Source organism: Myodes glareolus, chromosome 2, assembly GCF_982192425.1.
Source record: "Myodes glareolus chromosome 2, mMyoGla1.1, whole genome shotgun sequence".
In the NCBI taxonomy this organism is placed as follows: Eukaryota; Metazoa; Chordata; class Mammalia; order Rodentia; family Cricetidae; genus Myodes; species Myodes glareolus.
The window spans coordinates 11,003,981-11,019,313 of NC_142027.1; the positions used below are offsets into that span (position 1 = coordinate 11,003,981).

The 15,333-nt window shown below is 47.0% G+C and overlaps 1 protein-coding gene across 3 annotated transcripts in view; it reads left to right on the top strand.

Annotated features, from left to right (window-relative positions):
• Positions 1 to 15,333, top strand: part of Tiam1 (TIAM Rac1 associated GEF 1) — a 358,095-nt gene that overhangs the window by 287,439 nt on the left and 55,323 nt on the right. For all 3 annotated transcript variants that reach the window (XM_087899384.1, XM_087899387.1, XM_087899385.1), the window contains 2 exons: positions 4,544 to 4,625; positions 10,198 to 10,284. In XM_087899384.1, coding sequence (XP_087755510.1) covers positions 4,544 to 4,625; positions 10,198 to 10,284 — 169 coding nt within the window. The remainder of the gene's footprint in view (positions 1 to 4,543; positions 4,626 to 10,197; positions 10,285 to 15,333) is intronic.

Sequence of the window (15,333 nt, forward strand, 5' to 3'; positions counted from 1 at the left end):
TAATTTAAAAAAGAATCCAGAATACAGAGACTGTTGTATTCTCTCTCACCTTCTGTAGACATCTCTGGCCCAGAGATTCCCCAAGGAAATGTGGCTACGGTCTCGCCTACACCAGCACCTCCATTCTACCAACTTCTTTACGCTTCTTGTCCTCTGGGCAGCTTAGGTGTCTGACAAAGCTTCTAGATCCCTTCCCAGAGTAACCCTTATAGTTGCGTGAGGCAGGATGTGTATGGACTTCCCCTGGCTTAGTTATGACAAAATACTCAGCAAACGTCAATTTTAAATGATAGATAACATGGCATTAGTTCACTAAATTATAAGACCTGGTGTTAGGTATAGTGGCTTCTAGTACTCAGAAGTAGTGGTGAGTATAAATAATATTGGGTGTGCTCAGTGGCAACAAGAATGTGGCATTAAGGCAACTTTTCTGTTTGTGATGAAGCCACAGGCTCGCCCAGTATTTCTGTGTGTGTTGCCTGCGTGCACTCATGGTCCAAGAAGAGGCTCGCTTTATCGATATTCTGGGCAATTTTTCCTTTTTGGAGTCAGCTCAGTAGGTCCCTGGTTTTGGATCCCCGCTTTAGATCAGTCATCTGGATGTGATGTCACCGCAAGGCAGAGCCGTTCTGAGCAGTGCCCCTGGTTGCTTTTTGAGAGTTTATTTGATTTCTTGTCCCTTTCCGAGCAAGCAGCAGTCCGCACAGTGCTAATTAGCTTTGGTCCTTCATCTGCGTGCCGAGGCCAGTGCTCCGCAGGAGCCGTGTCCTCATATGGCAGATGCTCAATTCCGTGCGATCAGCAGCAGAGCAGTGAGTCCCGGACTTGGGGTCCTGGAGGTGTGGGTGTTCATGTTAGTGGGCGGGAGTTCTCTTGGCTGTGAATGTCTACTAACAGTTAGTGTCTGTCTACTTTCCTGGTTGTATTAATGTAAATGTTACTCATTTGGCTATTTCTTCGTGACTGGTTGTTGTGATCAATCCATGGAATGTTCTGGTCAGAAGCCTGGGGTGTAGTCTAGAGACAATGCTTTTTGGATTTCACACTAAATGAATTCTTATTAGAGTGATGGGAAGAAAATGTGCAGGCAAAATTGATTAATTTATTTATTCATTCATGTAGCAAATATTTACTTAGCATTTCTGTGCCTGGCATCATCTCTAATTCTCACAGGGCCTGTGCCAAAGGGAAAAAGAATTCTGTTTCTGGAGGAGCTCATTTAGGTTTGCAGATATGCATATGCAAACATGTCACCGTCAGCAGGTTTTGAGGCTTTTAAGGGAAAGGAGTTCGGGCAGATGGGCAGAGATGTGCTTGGGTGTGCCATCAGAGATGGGGGGTGGGAAGAATTAGATATGCCGGCAGGAAGGGTCTCACGAAGAGGAGACATGGATCTGGGGAGAAGGGTCAGCTGCTAAAATCCTTGCCACGCCAGCATGAGCACCCCTGCAAAGGTTGTGCAGTGTGGTATGCACCCATGATCCAGTGCAGGGGAGAGACAGGAGGGTCCTCAGAGATTGCTGGCTAGTTCAGTTGGCAGACTCCAGGCTCAGGGAGGCACCAGCCTCTCTGATGAAATTTAAAATGGAGAGTGATCAAGGAAGACACACGACACCAATCCCTGACCTCCGCATGCACGTGTACACACATGATACCAATCCCTGACCTCTGCATGCACGTGTACACACACACACGACACCAATCCCTGACTTCCACATGCATGTGTACACACATGACACCAATCCCTGACCTCCACATGCATGTGTACACACACCACATGACACTAATCCCTGACATCCATATGGATGTGTACATACACATGACATCAATCCCTGACCTCCACATGCATGTGTATGCATACATGACACAATCCCTGACCTCCACATGCATGTGTACACACATGACACCAATCCCTGACCTCCATATCCACGTGTACACATACATGACACCAATCCCTGACCTCTACATCCATGTGTACATGCATATGCATGTCTGTGCATCTACATATGCAAAAAGCAGCTGACAAAACTGGCTCAGCTGAGGTAGGGAGGAAGTGACTTACCTGGTTCTGCCATACCAGGAGGCTAAAAAGAAAAGATGAGGTTCCGGACATGAGGCTATAAAGGAGCAGGCAGGCTGTGTAGATAGAGGCCAAAGGAGAAGGGAAGCCCAGGAGAAAAAGGACATTACCTGTGGCCTTCTACATGTGTGGAGCCATCAACCTGTAGATTGAGAGTGTTTGTAAACAAAACAGAAACAAAGGGGGAACCCTTCCCATTGTTGCCACTCTCTGATATATAATATATACAGAACAATGTACAATGTGATGGCCATGACTGTACCAAATATGTATAGACTTCCTTGGTCCTTATTCCCTACGTAATACACCAGGAAAACAATTTTCCTGTCATTCGTGTTGGATTAGGTGGGTATCAAATGCAATCTAAAGATAATTCAAAGCATCTAAGAGCTGGTGAGCATAGGTTTTATGCAAATAGTACATAAGAGAGTTGGGTATGCATGGATTTGGGTATTCTGGGGTCCCGTGGGTCCTGGAACCAGTTCTCTGCACTTACCTAGTAATGACAATAGCTGACCTCTTGTGTTACAGGCTCCTTGAGGTTAGCGTATGGCAGATGGACCGTAGGGCACGAGACAGTGGACACACAGAACCCCTGCAGGCTGGGGCGCCCAGAGGAGACAGGAAGAAAGGATGTGATTTTGTGAGACCCAAGTACCTGCTTTTCAAAGCAGTGTTAAATCTGGTGATCTCTCCATCCAGTTTTTGAAAGGGGGGGGAGAGATGCAATCGCATAAATTTAATGAAGTGGAGGTTATTTATAACATGTGTGACACTTAGCTGTGCATAGAGGACCAGATTCCAAGTTTCTTAACTCCAGATGCTGTGGTTTCAGAGAAACCATTTTAAGACCGAGTGTATTCTTGAAATTCCCTGTATTTTACTAGAGGTTTTTCTTTTGCTTCATTTGACCCCATCTCAGTCAGCACAAGAGTGATCGTGTGGCTCAGAGGTCCACTTCCTGCAGGGAGCTGTCCTCAGAGACCCATGGCAAGCTGAGACTGTGCCCAAGCTGTGTTCCCGCCGGGTCCTCCAGCGATGGTTAGAACAGTTATATACTGCCACCTGGCGGGATAGATGGGCTGTCACACGTATTTCCCTAAGCCAAATGAGCAGTGGGCAAAGTTGAATGACAGGCCAGGCTGGCCTGCTATGTCTTGTAAACTTTATTTAAGTAACTCCGTGTTTGTCATTTTGGTGACTGTTTAAGTCATTATCACTGCAGTCTTCTAACTGGGGAGTTTAATTTTGTGAATATTTCTGAAGTACCTAAATAAAATCTGACACCGGCCTGTACCACTGATGTTCCTACTTGTAACCCCCGTCACGCTGTGTCATAGAAGATGGACAAAGACATTCATCTTCTCTCTGTCTTCCTTGAATAAAATGGCGTGCTGAAGAGATGAGGCGGGGCAGCCAGCACAGGGACTTAGCTTCAGTACTGTAGGATAAAGTTTGTGTTGAATTTCGTGGCTCGAGATTTATTTTCATTTCAAGATCAAATAACAGTTTGCATTTAATTTTCCTCTTTTGTTTTCAAATTTGGATTTCAGCTGTAGGTTTTCATACCTAAGAAGGTCTACTCCCCTGATCTTGGGCCTCTATGGGTTTCAGAAGTTGGCCCTGGAGTCACCATAGTGGGGCAGAGAGAATCATATCTCTCATGGTTGCAAGAATGAGTTCAGATCCTGCCCTGCCTAGCCTGGCTTTACAAACTTATTGTTTCCTCAGTAGCTTTAGTCCCCTTATTATATGGGACCAAAAGCCACATAGTTGGAAATTCATACTTACGAGATTAGGTCCAGATATACAAAACTATAATACCAGTTAATTTAAACATTTCTGAGGTACAAGCTATGCACTATTTCAATCTTTAGTTTATAAAGAAACATGTTATAGACTATGTTGGGTTTCTCAATAGTTGATTGATTTGTATAGTTAATTCTCCAGCTAATTTTGTATAGCGAAGTGGCGACCAGAGAATCTTGTCCATCTCTACTGGTTGTTACAGTATCAACATTTGTCTCTACTAATTTATCCTCCTGTGCATGTTCTCATGTGGCAGTGCTGTGTGTAAGCACAGGGGTGCCTTGTAAATTGAGGAAGCTCACTCAACATGTTTACAACCACCTTTTGATTTTGATGAACCCACTGCCCAAGCCCTAGAGGATTTAATGACCGAGGCATTATTTTTCAGGTCTGTGTTGGATTTGGGGTGTTGTCTGGAGTGATGTGTATGTGTGTGTGAGGAGGTGGGTTAGAGTCTGTACTGTAACTGAGCTTGGTAACGGGAATTCCAGGTTTACATCATAGCTCTCACTGGGTTGCAGCATAAAGAAAGACCGATGTACTGTGTATTTTCGTTCAAGTATCAGTTATGAAAAGAGAGATTTACAAAATGTGACCAGTCCTAAGAAGCTGCTTGTGATGGATCCTAATTGGCCTCCTCTCTGTGATTTGCAGCTTTACAAAGAAATTGAAATCTGCCCCAAAGTCACCCGGAATATTCACATCGAGAAGTCAGACTCCACCGCTGGAAACTACGGTAGGTTTGTTTGTCTTTGCTCCTGGGTGCTTGTATTTGAGCATTTTCTGTGTAAGCAGAATGTGCACACATTTACAATTCAATACCAAGCCTTTGGGGCCTATTTCAAACACCACCTCTGACTCCTTGCTGTGAAGAGCAGATGAGCTAAGAAGAGAGCTCACCCTGGGCACGTGGAGGCCTCTGGCCTTCACTCTCTTGAGTCACCTGGATTCCCCTGTCATAAGAAAGAGATTGGGGGGTGGAACTGGGGCCGGAGAGGTGGCTCAGTGGTTAAGAGCACTTGCTGCTCTTCTAGAGGATCCAAATTCAGATTCCTGAACCTTGGGTGGCTTACAACTGCTTGTAACTCCAGTTCTAAGGAATCCAACACCCTGCCTTCTTCTGGCTTCTGTGGTACCTGCCCTTGTGGGTACCATACACTCACAGACAGACACACACACAGACAGCTTTTAGAAGAAGGAACTGGACATAGTGGGAGCGGATCACTTGATTTTCTATTGTGCCTAACATGCAGAGGAAATATCTGTTTGCCTGTCCTACCCACAAACAGGCACTGACCTGCTTTCTCCACTGGTGAAGTTAAAGGGCGTGTCTCCTCACTGCTGTGCTCTGGTGCCCAGCACCACTGCTGGGTTGCTCGTTCACTAGAGGGCTTAGTTAGTACACAGTGTTCTCCATGACTTTGACTTATTGAAGTGAAATAACACAAAGTACAGTCAGCAAAGACAAAAGGACAGGAAGAGAGTGTGGGGACAAGAAGCTTTGTGTGACCATTGCAGCAGGAGGTGGGACCTGTAGTGGGACCCATGGCAGCTGAAAGACAAATAGGCCAGATGGACAGGCAGAGCCTGAGTGCAGAGTCTATTGAGAGAAGGTAGAGAGGAGGGAGAGAGAGGAGAGAGGAGGGAGAGGGAGGAGAGAGAGGAGAGGAGGGAGAGAGAGGAGAGAGAGGAGGGAGAGGGAGGAGGGAGAGGAGAGAGGAGGGAGAGAGAGGAGAGAGAGGAGGAAGAGGGAGGAGAGAGGAGGGAGGGAGAGGGGGGAGAGAGGAGGGAGAGGGAGGAGAGAGAGGAGAGAGAGAAGGGAGAGGGAGATGAGGGAGAGAGAGGAGAGAGAGGAGGGAGAGGGAGGAGAGAGGAGGGAGGGAGAGGGGGGAGAGAGGAGGGAGAGGGAGGAGAGAGAGGAGAGAGAGAAGGGAGAGGGAGATGAGGGAGAGAGAGGAGAGAGAGGAGGGAGAGGGAGAGGAGGGAGAGGGAGGAGAGAGGAGGGAGAGGGGAGAGAGGAGGGAGAGAGAGGAGAGAGAGAAGAGGGAGAAGATGGAGAAGAAGAGAGAGATGAAGGAGAGGGAAGAGAGGAGAGGAGGGAGAGGGAGAAACAGAGGTGTCTATACTTCAGATCCAGCCTGGAGCAGCAGTCGCCTGAGGTGCTGTCTGTGGCTTTGCATAGAGGAAACCGGAGAAGTGGCCATTGGGTTTTCCTCAGTGACAGTCACAGGTCTAAGCAAATCACATAGCCACCTATTTCCAAAGGAGCTGATGAGTGTCTGCCTACTGTGTGCTGGGAGGGGCTTGCAGTTCCTGGCAGAATGTCAAGGCCACTGCTTACAGGTATTTGAGATCGTTCTCTGAATGCGGCTATTAACCTTTTAGTGTTTGAAAATGTTCAAATCCTTCCCAAGACAACTGGTAATCTCTTCCTTCTGCATCTCCTCTCGCAGGCAAATAACCTCATCTCAGCATACTCCCCAGAGGATTGTGGCCTAATGAATAGGACCTAATTTTGTAGCTCTGGCCACTTCCATTATACCTTCACGCCATTTACTGTTTGACCCGTGAACTAAACACATCAGAAAGCCTGGAGGACATTCTCAATGGCAGAGGATTAATGTTTATAAAGGGCTTATGCAGCAGAAGTGTGACCTTCGTGATTAAAGCCATAATTGGTGGCACTGGCGTAAACCAGTGCCCTGTGCAGCCGACTCAGATCTCTGCTTCTTCCTCCTTTCTGTTGAGCGAGAGGAAGCCGATGGGAGCCTAGGAAAGAACACATGTCCCAGCTCTTAGGCTCCTAGTATAGACTGAGTGATTTGGGACATGGAAGCAGGCACTTGGCTGAAAAATGCCCTGCAGTTACCTCCATTCCCCTTCGGGGATGTCCCACAGGTGCCTAAAATCATACCTAGCACAGAGCCCTTAGACCATGTTTTTCCCCCTCTCCACATGAATACCAGTAATAAAGCTCAAAGCTTTAATGTGAATGCATATGTTGCCTGTGTGTTTATCTGTGTACCAGATGGCATGCTTGGTGCCTTTGAAGGCCAGAAGAAGGAACTGGAATTACAGATGGTTGTGAGCCACCATGTGGGTGCTGAGAATCGAACCTGGATCCTCTGGAAGAGCAGCCAGTGGCTTTTAACCACTGAGCCACCTCTCCAGCCCTTAATAAAATTTAATTTGTAAGTTAAGCATGTTAAGAGAGTAACAATGAACCGTAAGGGAGAAGGGCTGTACCAATATATTGTAATTCAAGTTGAGTGTGGGTGACCACAACCATAGAAGGTAAAAACCATGGGTGTGGATGGGGGTGCTGTATTTTATAGACTTTAGGACTGCTCAGGCTGTGTGACACAGAGTGCTGTCTGCACTTGGAAGGCAGAGGCAGGAGCAAGGCCAGCCTGGTTTACAGAGTGAGTTCCAAGATAGCCGGGGCTACACAGAGAAGGCCTGTCTTGAAAGCACTCCCCTCCCCCCAAAAAAGTGCTTTGGTTTGATTCAGGTTAACTTTTGTGGCCACTGTTACTTTCATTCAGTTCGTAACCCCATGCTTGGAGGTTGTAACCAGGCCGCACTGATGGAGGAGGTTCTCCGGGCCGAACCGCTGGGTACCACTTCCCAAGCTTCACTCTGGAAAGCCCTACTGCATGGCTGGTGATGTCAGCTAAGTCAGCTCTCAGTATCCGGGCTCCCATTGGCAGCAGTATATTGGTGGGGGAAAGTAGCTACTTTTCTGGTTGCTGTTAGGAATATTCTAACAAAAGCCCCCCAATGCAGAAGGCTTCTTTCAGTTCGCAGCCTGAGGGTACGGTTCTTCGTGGTGGGGACGTCCAGGCTGCAGGAGCCTGAGGAAGCAGAAAGCAATGAATGCCCACACTGAAGATGCTGCCACTCAGGGTGGACCTTCCCACCTCAGTTAACCCAGTCGTGCCTGGGATTGTCCCCCAATTAGGAAGATTGTAGCTCTTCCTAAACTGGCAGTATTAACCATCACAGCCCATAATCCTGGATGATCTGATGGCCTCTGACCCCAGAGACTGCTGTGCCATCTTGGCACAGACTCAGCCAGGCTGCATCCAGCCCTAATGCCAGCCTACCTGTAGCTGTTCATATGAGCCCCACGTCTATGCAAGCTCCTAGCACGTGATACCAACACAGAACATCTTTACAGTACCAAAGGCTGCTTTCTGTTTGAAGATGGAAAAGATGACTTAATAGCTCAACTGACAGAATAAATTTTTAAAGAGTAAACACTTAGGCCAGGAAGTGGTAGGCTCACATCTTTAGTTCCAGCATCCAGGAGGCAGAGGCAGGCGAATTTCTGGGTTTGAGGCCGGCCTGGTCTGTAGAATGAGTTCCAGGACAGCCAGGGCTACACAGCGAAACCCTGTGTTGAAAACAACAACATCAAAAAATAAAACAAAACAAAAGCGAACACCTGGAGATTTCTCCCTCCTTGCCAGCCCTTAGGTGGCACTCTGATTACATGCCTCTTAGATTAAGCTTGGTCCTCAGCTGTCTCTGAGTGGAAGTGTGTGCAGGTCAACCCTGTAGCTCTTCCGTATCGTAGAGTGCCCCTGATGCTGTATGTTAGCCGTGTGTCCTCCATATGGTGTGCGTCTGTTCTTGAACAGTTATTTTATCCTGGACCTGCGTTTGAATTCTCTGTCGTGGATTCCCTTTGCCCATGGGTGTCTGTATGAGGGATTTCCTGGTAGTCCATCCAATCAGCTGGAGGTCTAGTTTCTTCCCGTAGTCTTGCTTACTTCCTTTTCTAGGTCGCTGGGCCACTTATCACTCATTGTGCCTTCCTGTTTTTACAGTGGCAGCCTCCTGATTGCTGGTTGCCTCAGTTAGATATTGAACGATCTCCTTCTGCCCTGTTGGCAATCATTGTGGCCCTTGTTAGAGTCTGCGGAGGTTAGAGCATTCCTATCCCATTTGTTAATTGGCTGTGAGATCACGGGGTTTTCGCTCAGCTAACTGTAGCTCATAAAGTTTTGATGTAGGAGATGGTTACACAGACCCCACGGCTGTACCTGTGCTGCGCAGTGGTGCTGGCTTGAGCCTCTTGGCCCCGCCCTACACATCTGTCCTTCAGGATGCTGTCCACCTTTGTAATGTTGTGTCCTCCTTGTGTAGTCTTTAGAAAGAACGTTGTGAGCCATTGTCCTCTCGTTGGCTCTGTTCACAGTCGAGATTAGCCTCCAGCTTGAGAACTCTAGCATGCTTCTCAGGCTTTGTGCAGAATTTCATAGTTAACTGTAGGGTTCAGACTGGGTGGATCCCCTGCTTCACTTGCTTCTTATCAATCATTCAAACAAACAAACGCTGGGAACAGGAGGAAATTCTTGAATGACCTCTGTCGACTGCGGCTCTACAGCGTCCTCTGTCTTGATCTTGTCTTCCAACTGAGCAGGCCAGTTCTTGGCACATCCATTAGCAGCCTTTTAATTTCCCTCCCCCAGAAGAATGGAATTCAGACTGATAATATAGCGAAGACTAGGAAGTCAGGTTCTCCACCTGAGAGAGTTATAGACGAATTAGCAATGGCCAGTGGCCTTCCTTGCCCACAGGGCTTTACCTATTTCCTGGTACCAAGAACTAAACAGAAAACTCAATGTTCATTTTGACAGTGCTGGTGACAGTGGTGCAGAGTCTCAGTGGCTCTCTGGCATCTAACCTTATAATAAACTTTTTTTTTTTTGCCTAGTTTTTAAAAACACTTTTCCTTTTGCTCCCAGTGTTGGTTAACTAGTTAATATTCTGACGGTCACTGGTAGAGTATGAAATCAGTTAACCAGATTCCAGTATGAAATCCAGATTCCAGTGTAAAGCGAGTTTTTAGGATGTGGTAATGAATTAGATCAGTGTCCATACAGCAGTACATATTGGTGAGCACACATCGTGCCCTAGGCCAGTCGGTCCTACAATGCAGACTGAATAAAGAGAGAAAGGCTTGGGACCTGTAAGCTGATCTGTCTGTTTTGTGTGTGTAAGGAAGAGGATGGAAAAGGTGGTCTGTGCCCTTTAGCAGGAAACAGGTGAGAGAAAATAATGCTTTTGTTTGCACTGACAGGTGAGTACGAAGTCTGAAGATTAATGGGCCTAGTGATATTTATTTTTATAAGATCTAAAAATACTTTTTTTCCTGTTGTGTAAAGCATCTTGAAGAACAGGAAAGAAAAAAAAATTCCAACCCAAAACATAGACATACCTCTGTGTTCACAGCAGGTACTTCCTGTTGTTGGCTAAACATTCAGAGGTGTGAGCCCTGCATTCTGTCTTGTGTTCTGCAGGGTTTTCCCTTTCTTCTGTGGACGAAGATGGCATTCGACGGCTCTACGTGAACAGCGTCAAGGAAACCGGCTTAGCTTCCAAGAAAGGTAAGACTCTGAATGCCTTGGCTGCTTCTGTTTTTGTTTTTGTTTCTGTTTTTTTTTGTTTATTTGTTTGTTTGTAGTTTTTGATACAGGGCCTTGATATAAAGCTGAGGCTGGCTTGGAATTCCTGGTGTGGCTCAGGCTGGTCTTGAACTCAGGTCTTCTCTTCCTGCGCCTGTCTCTCCAGTATTAGGATCTACAGACTTGCAACCCCCAACTCTACCCATCCCCACCCCTAACCTGTGGCCCCTGTTTATCTCACTGTTTTCTTTTGGACATTTTCAGAGGGCTTGTGTGTAGAGACTATTGTGTCCTTGAAAACAATCCCAAGGAAATAGGTTTTACTCCATGAGTTCGGGTGTGCAAGAAATGTCACGCTCCTAGGTTTAGCTGAGACTCTAAACCTGTATCTGTGGGACTACTGCAACACGCCCCTCTAATTACAGTGGCTCTTTATCTTCTCTGGAGCTCAGGGCTTGGGGGAAGCAGAATTTTGGTCCTCACTGGTCAGAGGCATTGACTAAGCCTTCAGCATCCCCAGAAGTGGCAGTTCCACTCGGCCGCTTCCTAGAGAGTCTGCAGAGGCTGATTTGAGATCCAGCTCCTCCTCTTTACTGTCAACTCTCCCCTGATATGTCTTGAATGTTTCTTTTGGGCCTCCCAGAGCTTACCATGCATTTGGGCTGCCTTTGGGCCCTGCTCTCCAGCCTTTTCATGCTGAGTTACGGTGAACCCTCCACATCTTTGGGCTGTGCATCTACCAACTACACATGGAGAATCTTTGGCGGGGGATGCTAAGAAAAAGCTATCAAATGCTGAACATATTCTCACTTTTGCCCTCGTCACCATTCCCTCAGCAGGGTAATGTGGTTGCCAGTTTTATATGTTGCTTAAGATATTACAGAAAATTTACAGATGATTCGAAAATGGCTGTCTGTAAATATGACTTCTCTACATCTGTGGATGCTGCCAAGGGTTGTTTTGGATTCCACCTGCTAAGGGCACCAAGAGAAGCCAGAACTTGTCCACCCCATTAGTTTTAAGACAACTGTAATGGGTTAAACCCTGTGGCTCAAACACAGAAATTTTTCCACTCACAGTTTAAGAGGCTAGAAATCTGAAGCCAAGGTGTTGGGAGGATCAATTCCTTTTGGAGGCTCAAGGAAGAATCTGTCAGATGTCTGTTCTTAGATATGGTGGCTACCAGCCATCCCCAGTGAGCCTTGGTTTGTAACTGAGACTCTCATTTCTGCCCTTGTACTCAACATGGCCATTCCTCCATGCCCTTAGTCTTTCTGTGACTGTCTTCTAAGAACAGAGGCCATTTGTTTGACACTCACCCTAGATTTCCATGAGTATTTCTTAGTTAGGGGTTGATTTTGACTTAATCACGTCTTTAATTTTATCTAGTTACAGCAATTATTTTATCTCCATGATACATGCCTGAACCTCTTTCCAAAGAAGGTTGCTTCCTGATGTTGTAGGCAGATGTGATTGTTTTTGTTGGCGGGGGGACACTTTTCAGCTCATTATACTTATAAAAATACGAAGCAGGTCAATAAGTTTAGGAATTTTGTTCTTGGTGTGGAATTTTGTGGGAACAGAATCCATGTTGGCCAGCATGTCTGTGTCAGCTGCACTTAGACATGATTATCCAAATCCTGTCTTGTCAAGAACTCTGAACGGAGCACTAGGAACAAAGGGGGCTGAATTTTCTGCCTCTCTCCCTGTAGCAGCAGAACATAGTACTGGGTGCTCCATAGCTTGGGAGTGCCCTGTGCGGGCCATTTCGCCCCTTGCTGTACCCGTCAGAGATTCTCAAACCAGTCTGTGCCCAGACAGAGAAGGTGGGATGCGAAGGAGGACTAATCAGAGTCTAGCTGTCACGGGGGAGGACCTCCCGCGTGGTCCTCCTCTGCTTTCTAGACTGCAGGCAGACTGGAAGCTAGGGTTTGCAGAGGCTCTGAGCTGCGTCTCCGCTGCAAACAGACAGGTTCATTCCCCTCCAGACCTGGTGGCTGATCTTTATCACTCTCAGCAGGATGAGTGTGCTGTCGGGGGTGGGGGCTCTTCTGACTTTAGTCACATCCTGCTTTAGTTCTTTGAGTCCGAGAACCCTGATGGTTGGTGAAAACAAATGTCTCCCCAGCCTCTTTGTGCCTTAGGGGCAATGTTCTCAGCAGATGTAGGACCCAGTGTGCGTGTGTCTCCAGCCACAGGTACCATGTTAACACTCCACACATGCCCGGCAATGTCAGGAGTTAATGAAAACATACATCCCAACACACGCTATTCAGGACTCTGCAGGCCACACTTCCCATCCGTGCATTCTGTACCAAATGTCCCCTCCCCCACCTTCCATCTACTCTTCCAGTTCAGCTGATGCTGTCTTGCAGCCAGCCTTTGATACCGGCAATCTATATTTTCTTTCCCGGAATCAGTGATTCCAAGTTCCTTGACCACTCATTAGCGTGTAGAATAGAACTCACTCTGACTGGTTTTTTGAACATGGCCTAGGTGCTGCCAGTCTTGTTAAAATGACCAGAATATGTTGTTGGGAAGAAAGGGCAATGGAGCGCTGCCTGAGTGGATCTGAGCACCCTGCTTGCCCTAATGCACTCTCTTTTCACCTTTGTTTATTTTTGCTGGCCACCTTGGGTCTTTGGCTGTTCCAGACTGCAGTTGGGTCCCATGTTCCCACTCCCCCTCTATTGCTCTTCACACACAGACCGCCCCTAGTTGGCTCTCAAATCGGCTGCCCATGCAGAATGGGCTTTTTGTACCCTAGTGTCCGCTCATCATGGCCCTGTTTGTTTTGGACTCTCATTCTCCCTTTGAGGTCACCGGAGAGCCATGCTGTCATCTAGTATTTTCATGATGGCCTCACAGGATGTAGCCTCATTGAGAAGAACGTGTGTCATCTTGCTCCAAAGAGCTTCGATACTTCATAGGTATTTTCTCATGGTCAGAGACCTGGTCAGTCGTCCTCATTAACTTAGACCATGAAACCCAATATGGACGAGTTCAACAGAACCGCCATATACAGGCTGCCCATGTTTGCTTCAGCATTGCCAAGGCATAAATTTCATTTCATTCAACTTGCAGGGTCAGTTGAGGGTGAATAGCAACTTAGAGAGTCAATGCCTAGTGAGTATCTTCAGTGATTGCATGATTAGCGTCTTTTCCCTCTTATGTAGGAGACGGTCTGGGGGTGACTCAGGAACATGTCAGCTGTCACAGAGCCTGTCCATGCTGAAGCTGTGACAGAAAGACCCCCGTGGGGCGCTTCCCAGCTCAGTACTATTGACACCGCCTCTCCTACTGCTCATTCTGAGAGTAACTCACCCTGTGTTGTCTTCCTGGTGTTGCCATAACAAAGTCCTGCAAGCTGGGTGGCTTGCAGCTGCAGAAATGTATGTGCTTGCAGTTCCAGAGAAGTCAGGCAAGGTTTCTCCGGCCATTCTGGCCCTGAACCTTTCGGGGAGAACCCTCTCTGGTCTCACTCATCCAGTTTCTATGGTTCCGCATGTTTGTGGACTTGTGGCTGTACCACCCCAGGCTCTGCCTCCGCCTTCACTTGCCCCTGCTCTTCTTTGTGAGTCTCTCTTCCATGGTTCCCGTGAAGACATGTCAGTGGGCATAGGGCCCATCAGACAATGCAAAGTCTTTCAAGGTGAAATCGCACTCACAGACTCCGAGTGCTGGGACACAGGGACGAAGTTTTCAGGGTCAACACTCATCCCGCCGTTGTTCTTTCTGTGCCAGTTGCATAAACCCGGATGGAACCTTTCTTCCGAGAAACTTCATAGATGCCTTCTGGCTTTCAGATCTTTTTACCCTAATATCTAATATCCTGATATTTAATATCCTGCAATGTCTGAATTATAGGCCTTTGAGTTGTTTTAAGAAAAGACCAAAGCCAGCCACAACGCCTCATACCTGTAATCCTAGCACACGAGAGGCAAAGGCAGGATGAGCTTAGTGTGAGCCTGGGCTTCTAGTGAGTTCCAGGACACACACACACACGCATACACACGCACACACATACATGCATGCATACATATGCAGACAGACACACACATGCATACACCAAAACCATACACCAATATCTCTGCTGTTTAAATATTATACTGCTCCAGATTTTTACCTAAAAATGAGTTGTTTAAGGCTGGAGAGATGACTCAGTGATTAAAATCACTGACTGCTCTTCTAGAGGTTCTGAGTTCAATTCCCAGCATTCATGTAGCAGCTGATAACCTGTCCAACATCCGTGGAATATGATCCTCTCCTGGTGTGCAGATATATGTGTATACAAAACACACCTATAAATAAATAAATCTTAAAAGCAATGAATTATTGACTAAACAGAATTTTGCCTTTGACACAAAAACATTCACATTTTCATTTCATTCCCCTCCCCGTGTGGTGTTTTTGTTTTTTGTTTTTCTTTTGTATATTTTATGCTCAGTAATGGGTTTTGTGAGTTTTGGAACTCTGAGTGAGGATAGCCAGGGTTAACTCCAAATCTGGGAAGTGAGAACTCTCTAGAATGATCCTCCTGCAGAGTCAGAGGTGGGACCCATGCCTGCCTTGGGTGGGGTGGCTTCTCAATTCTGCAATTCCTCTGTGTCTTCTTCATTGACTTCCTTTCTAGGGAGACTCCCTTCCCTTCCCTTCCCTTCGCTGCCTCCTCCTCAAGTAGCTGCAGTGTCTGTAATAAAGGTCTGAGGTCCCCCTTCGTTAGACACAGCTCCTGGTTTTCCCAGGTTGAGCTTGCTCTCAATTACCCCCTAGGGTCCCAAACGTTGGCCTGTCCCAAGGTTTGCCCTGCAAAGGTTGCAGAAACCTCTCAGGACCCTACCCAAATGAAAGGAAAGATACACTTCCCCAGATCTTGGTGTCATTCAAAGGCAAGGAGAGTGATAACCGCATTTGGTTCTGTCAACTGTCTTCTCCTTATGAATTTGGTAGGGGGAAGCAAAAACAAACAGGCTTCCTCATAGTGGTAGGCAGGAGGAGGGACTGCTGCTGCTTAGTTTCACAGAAATGACC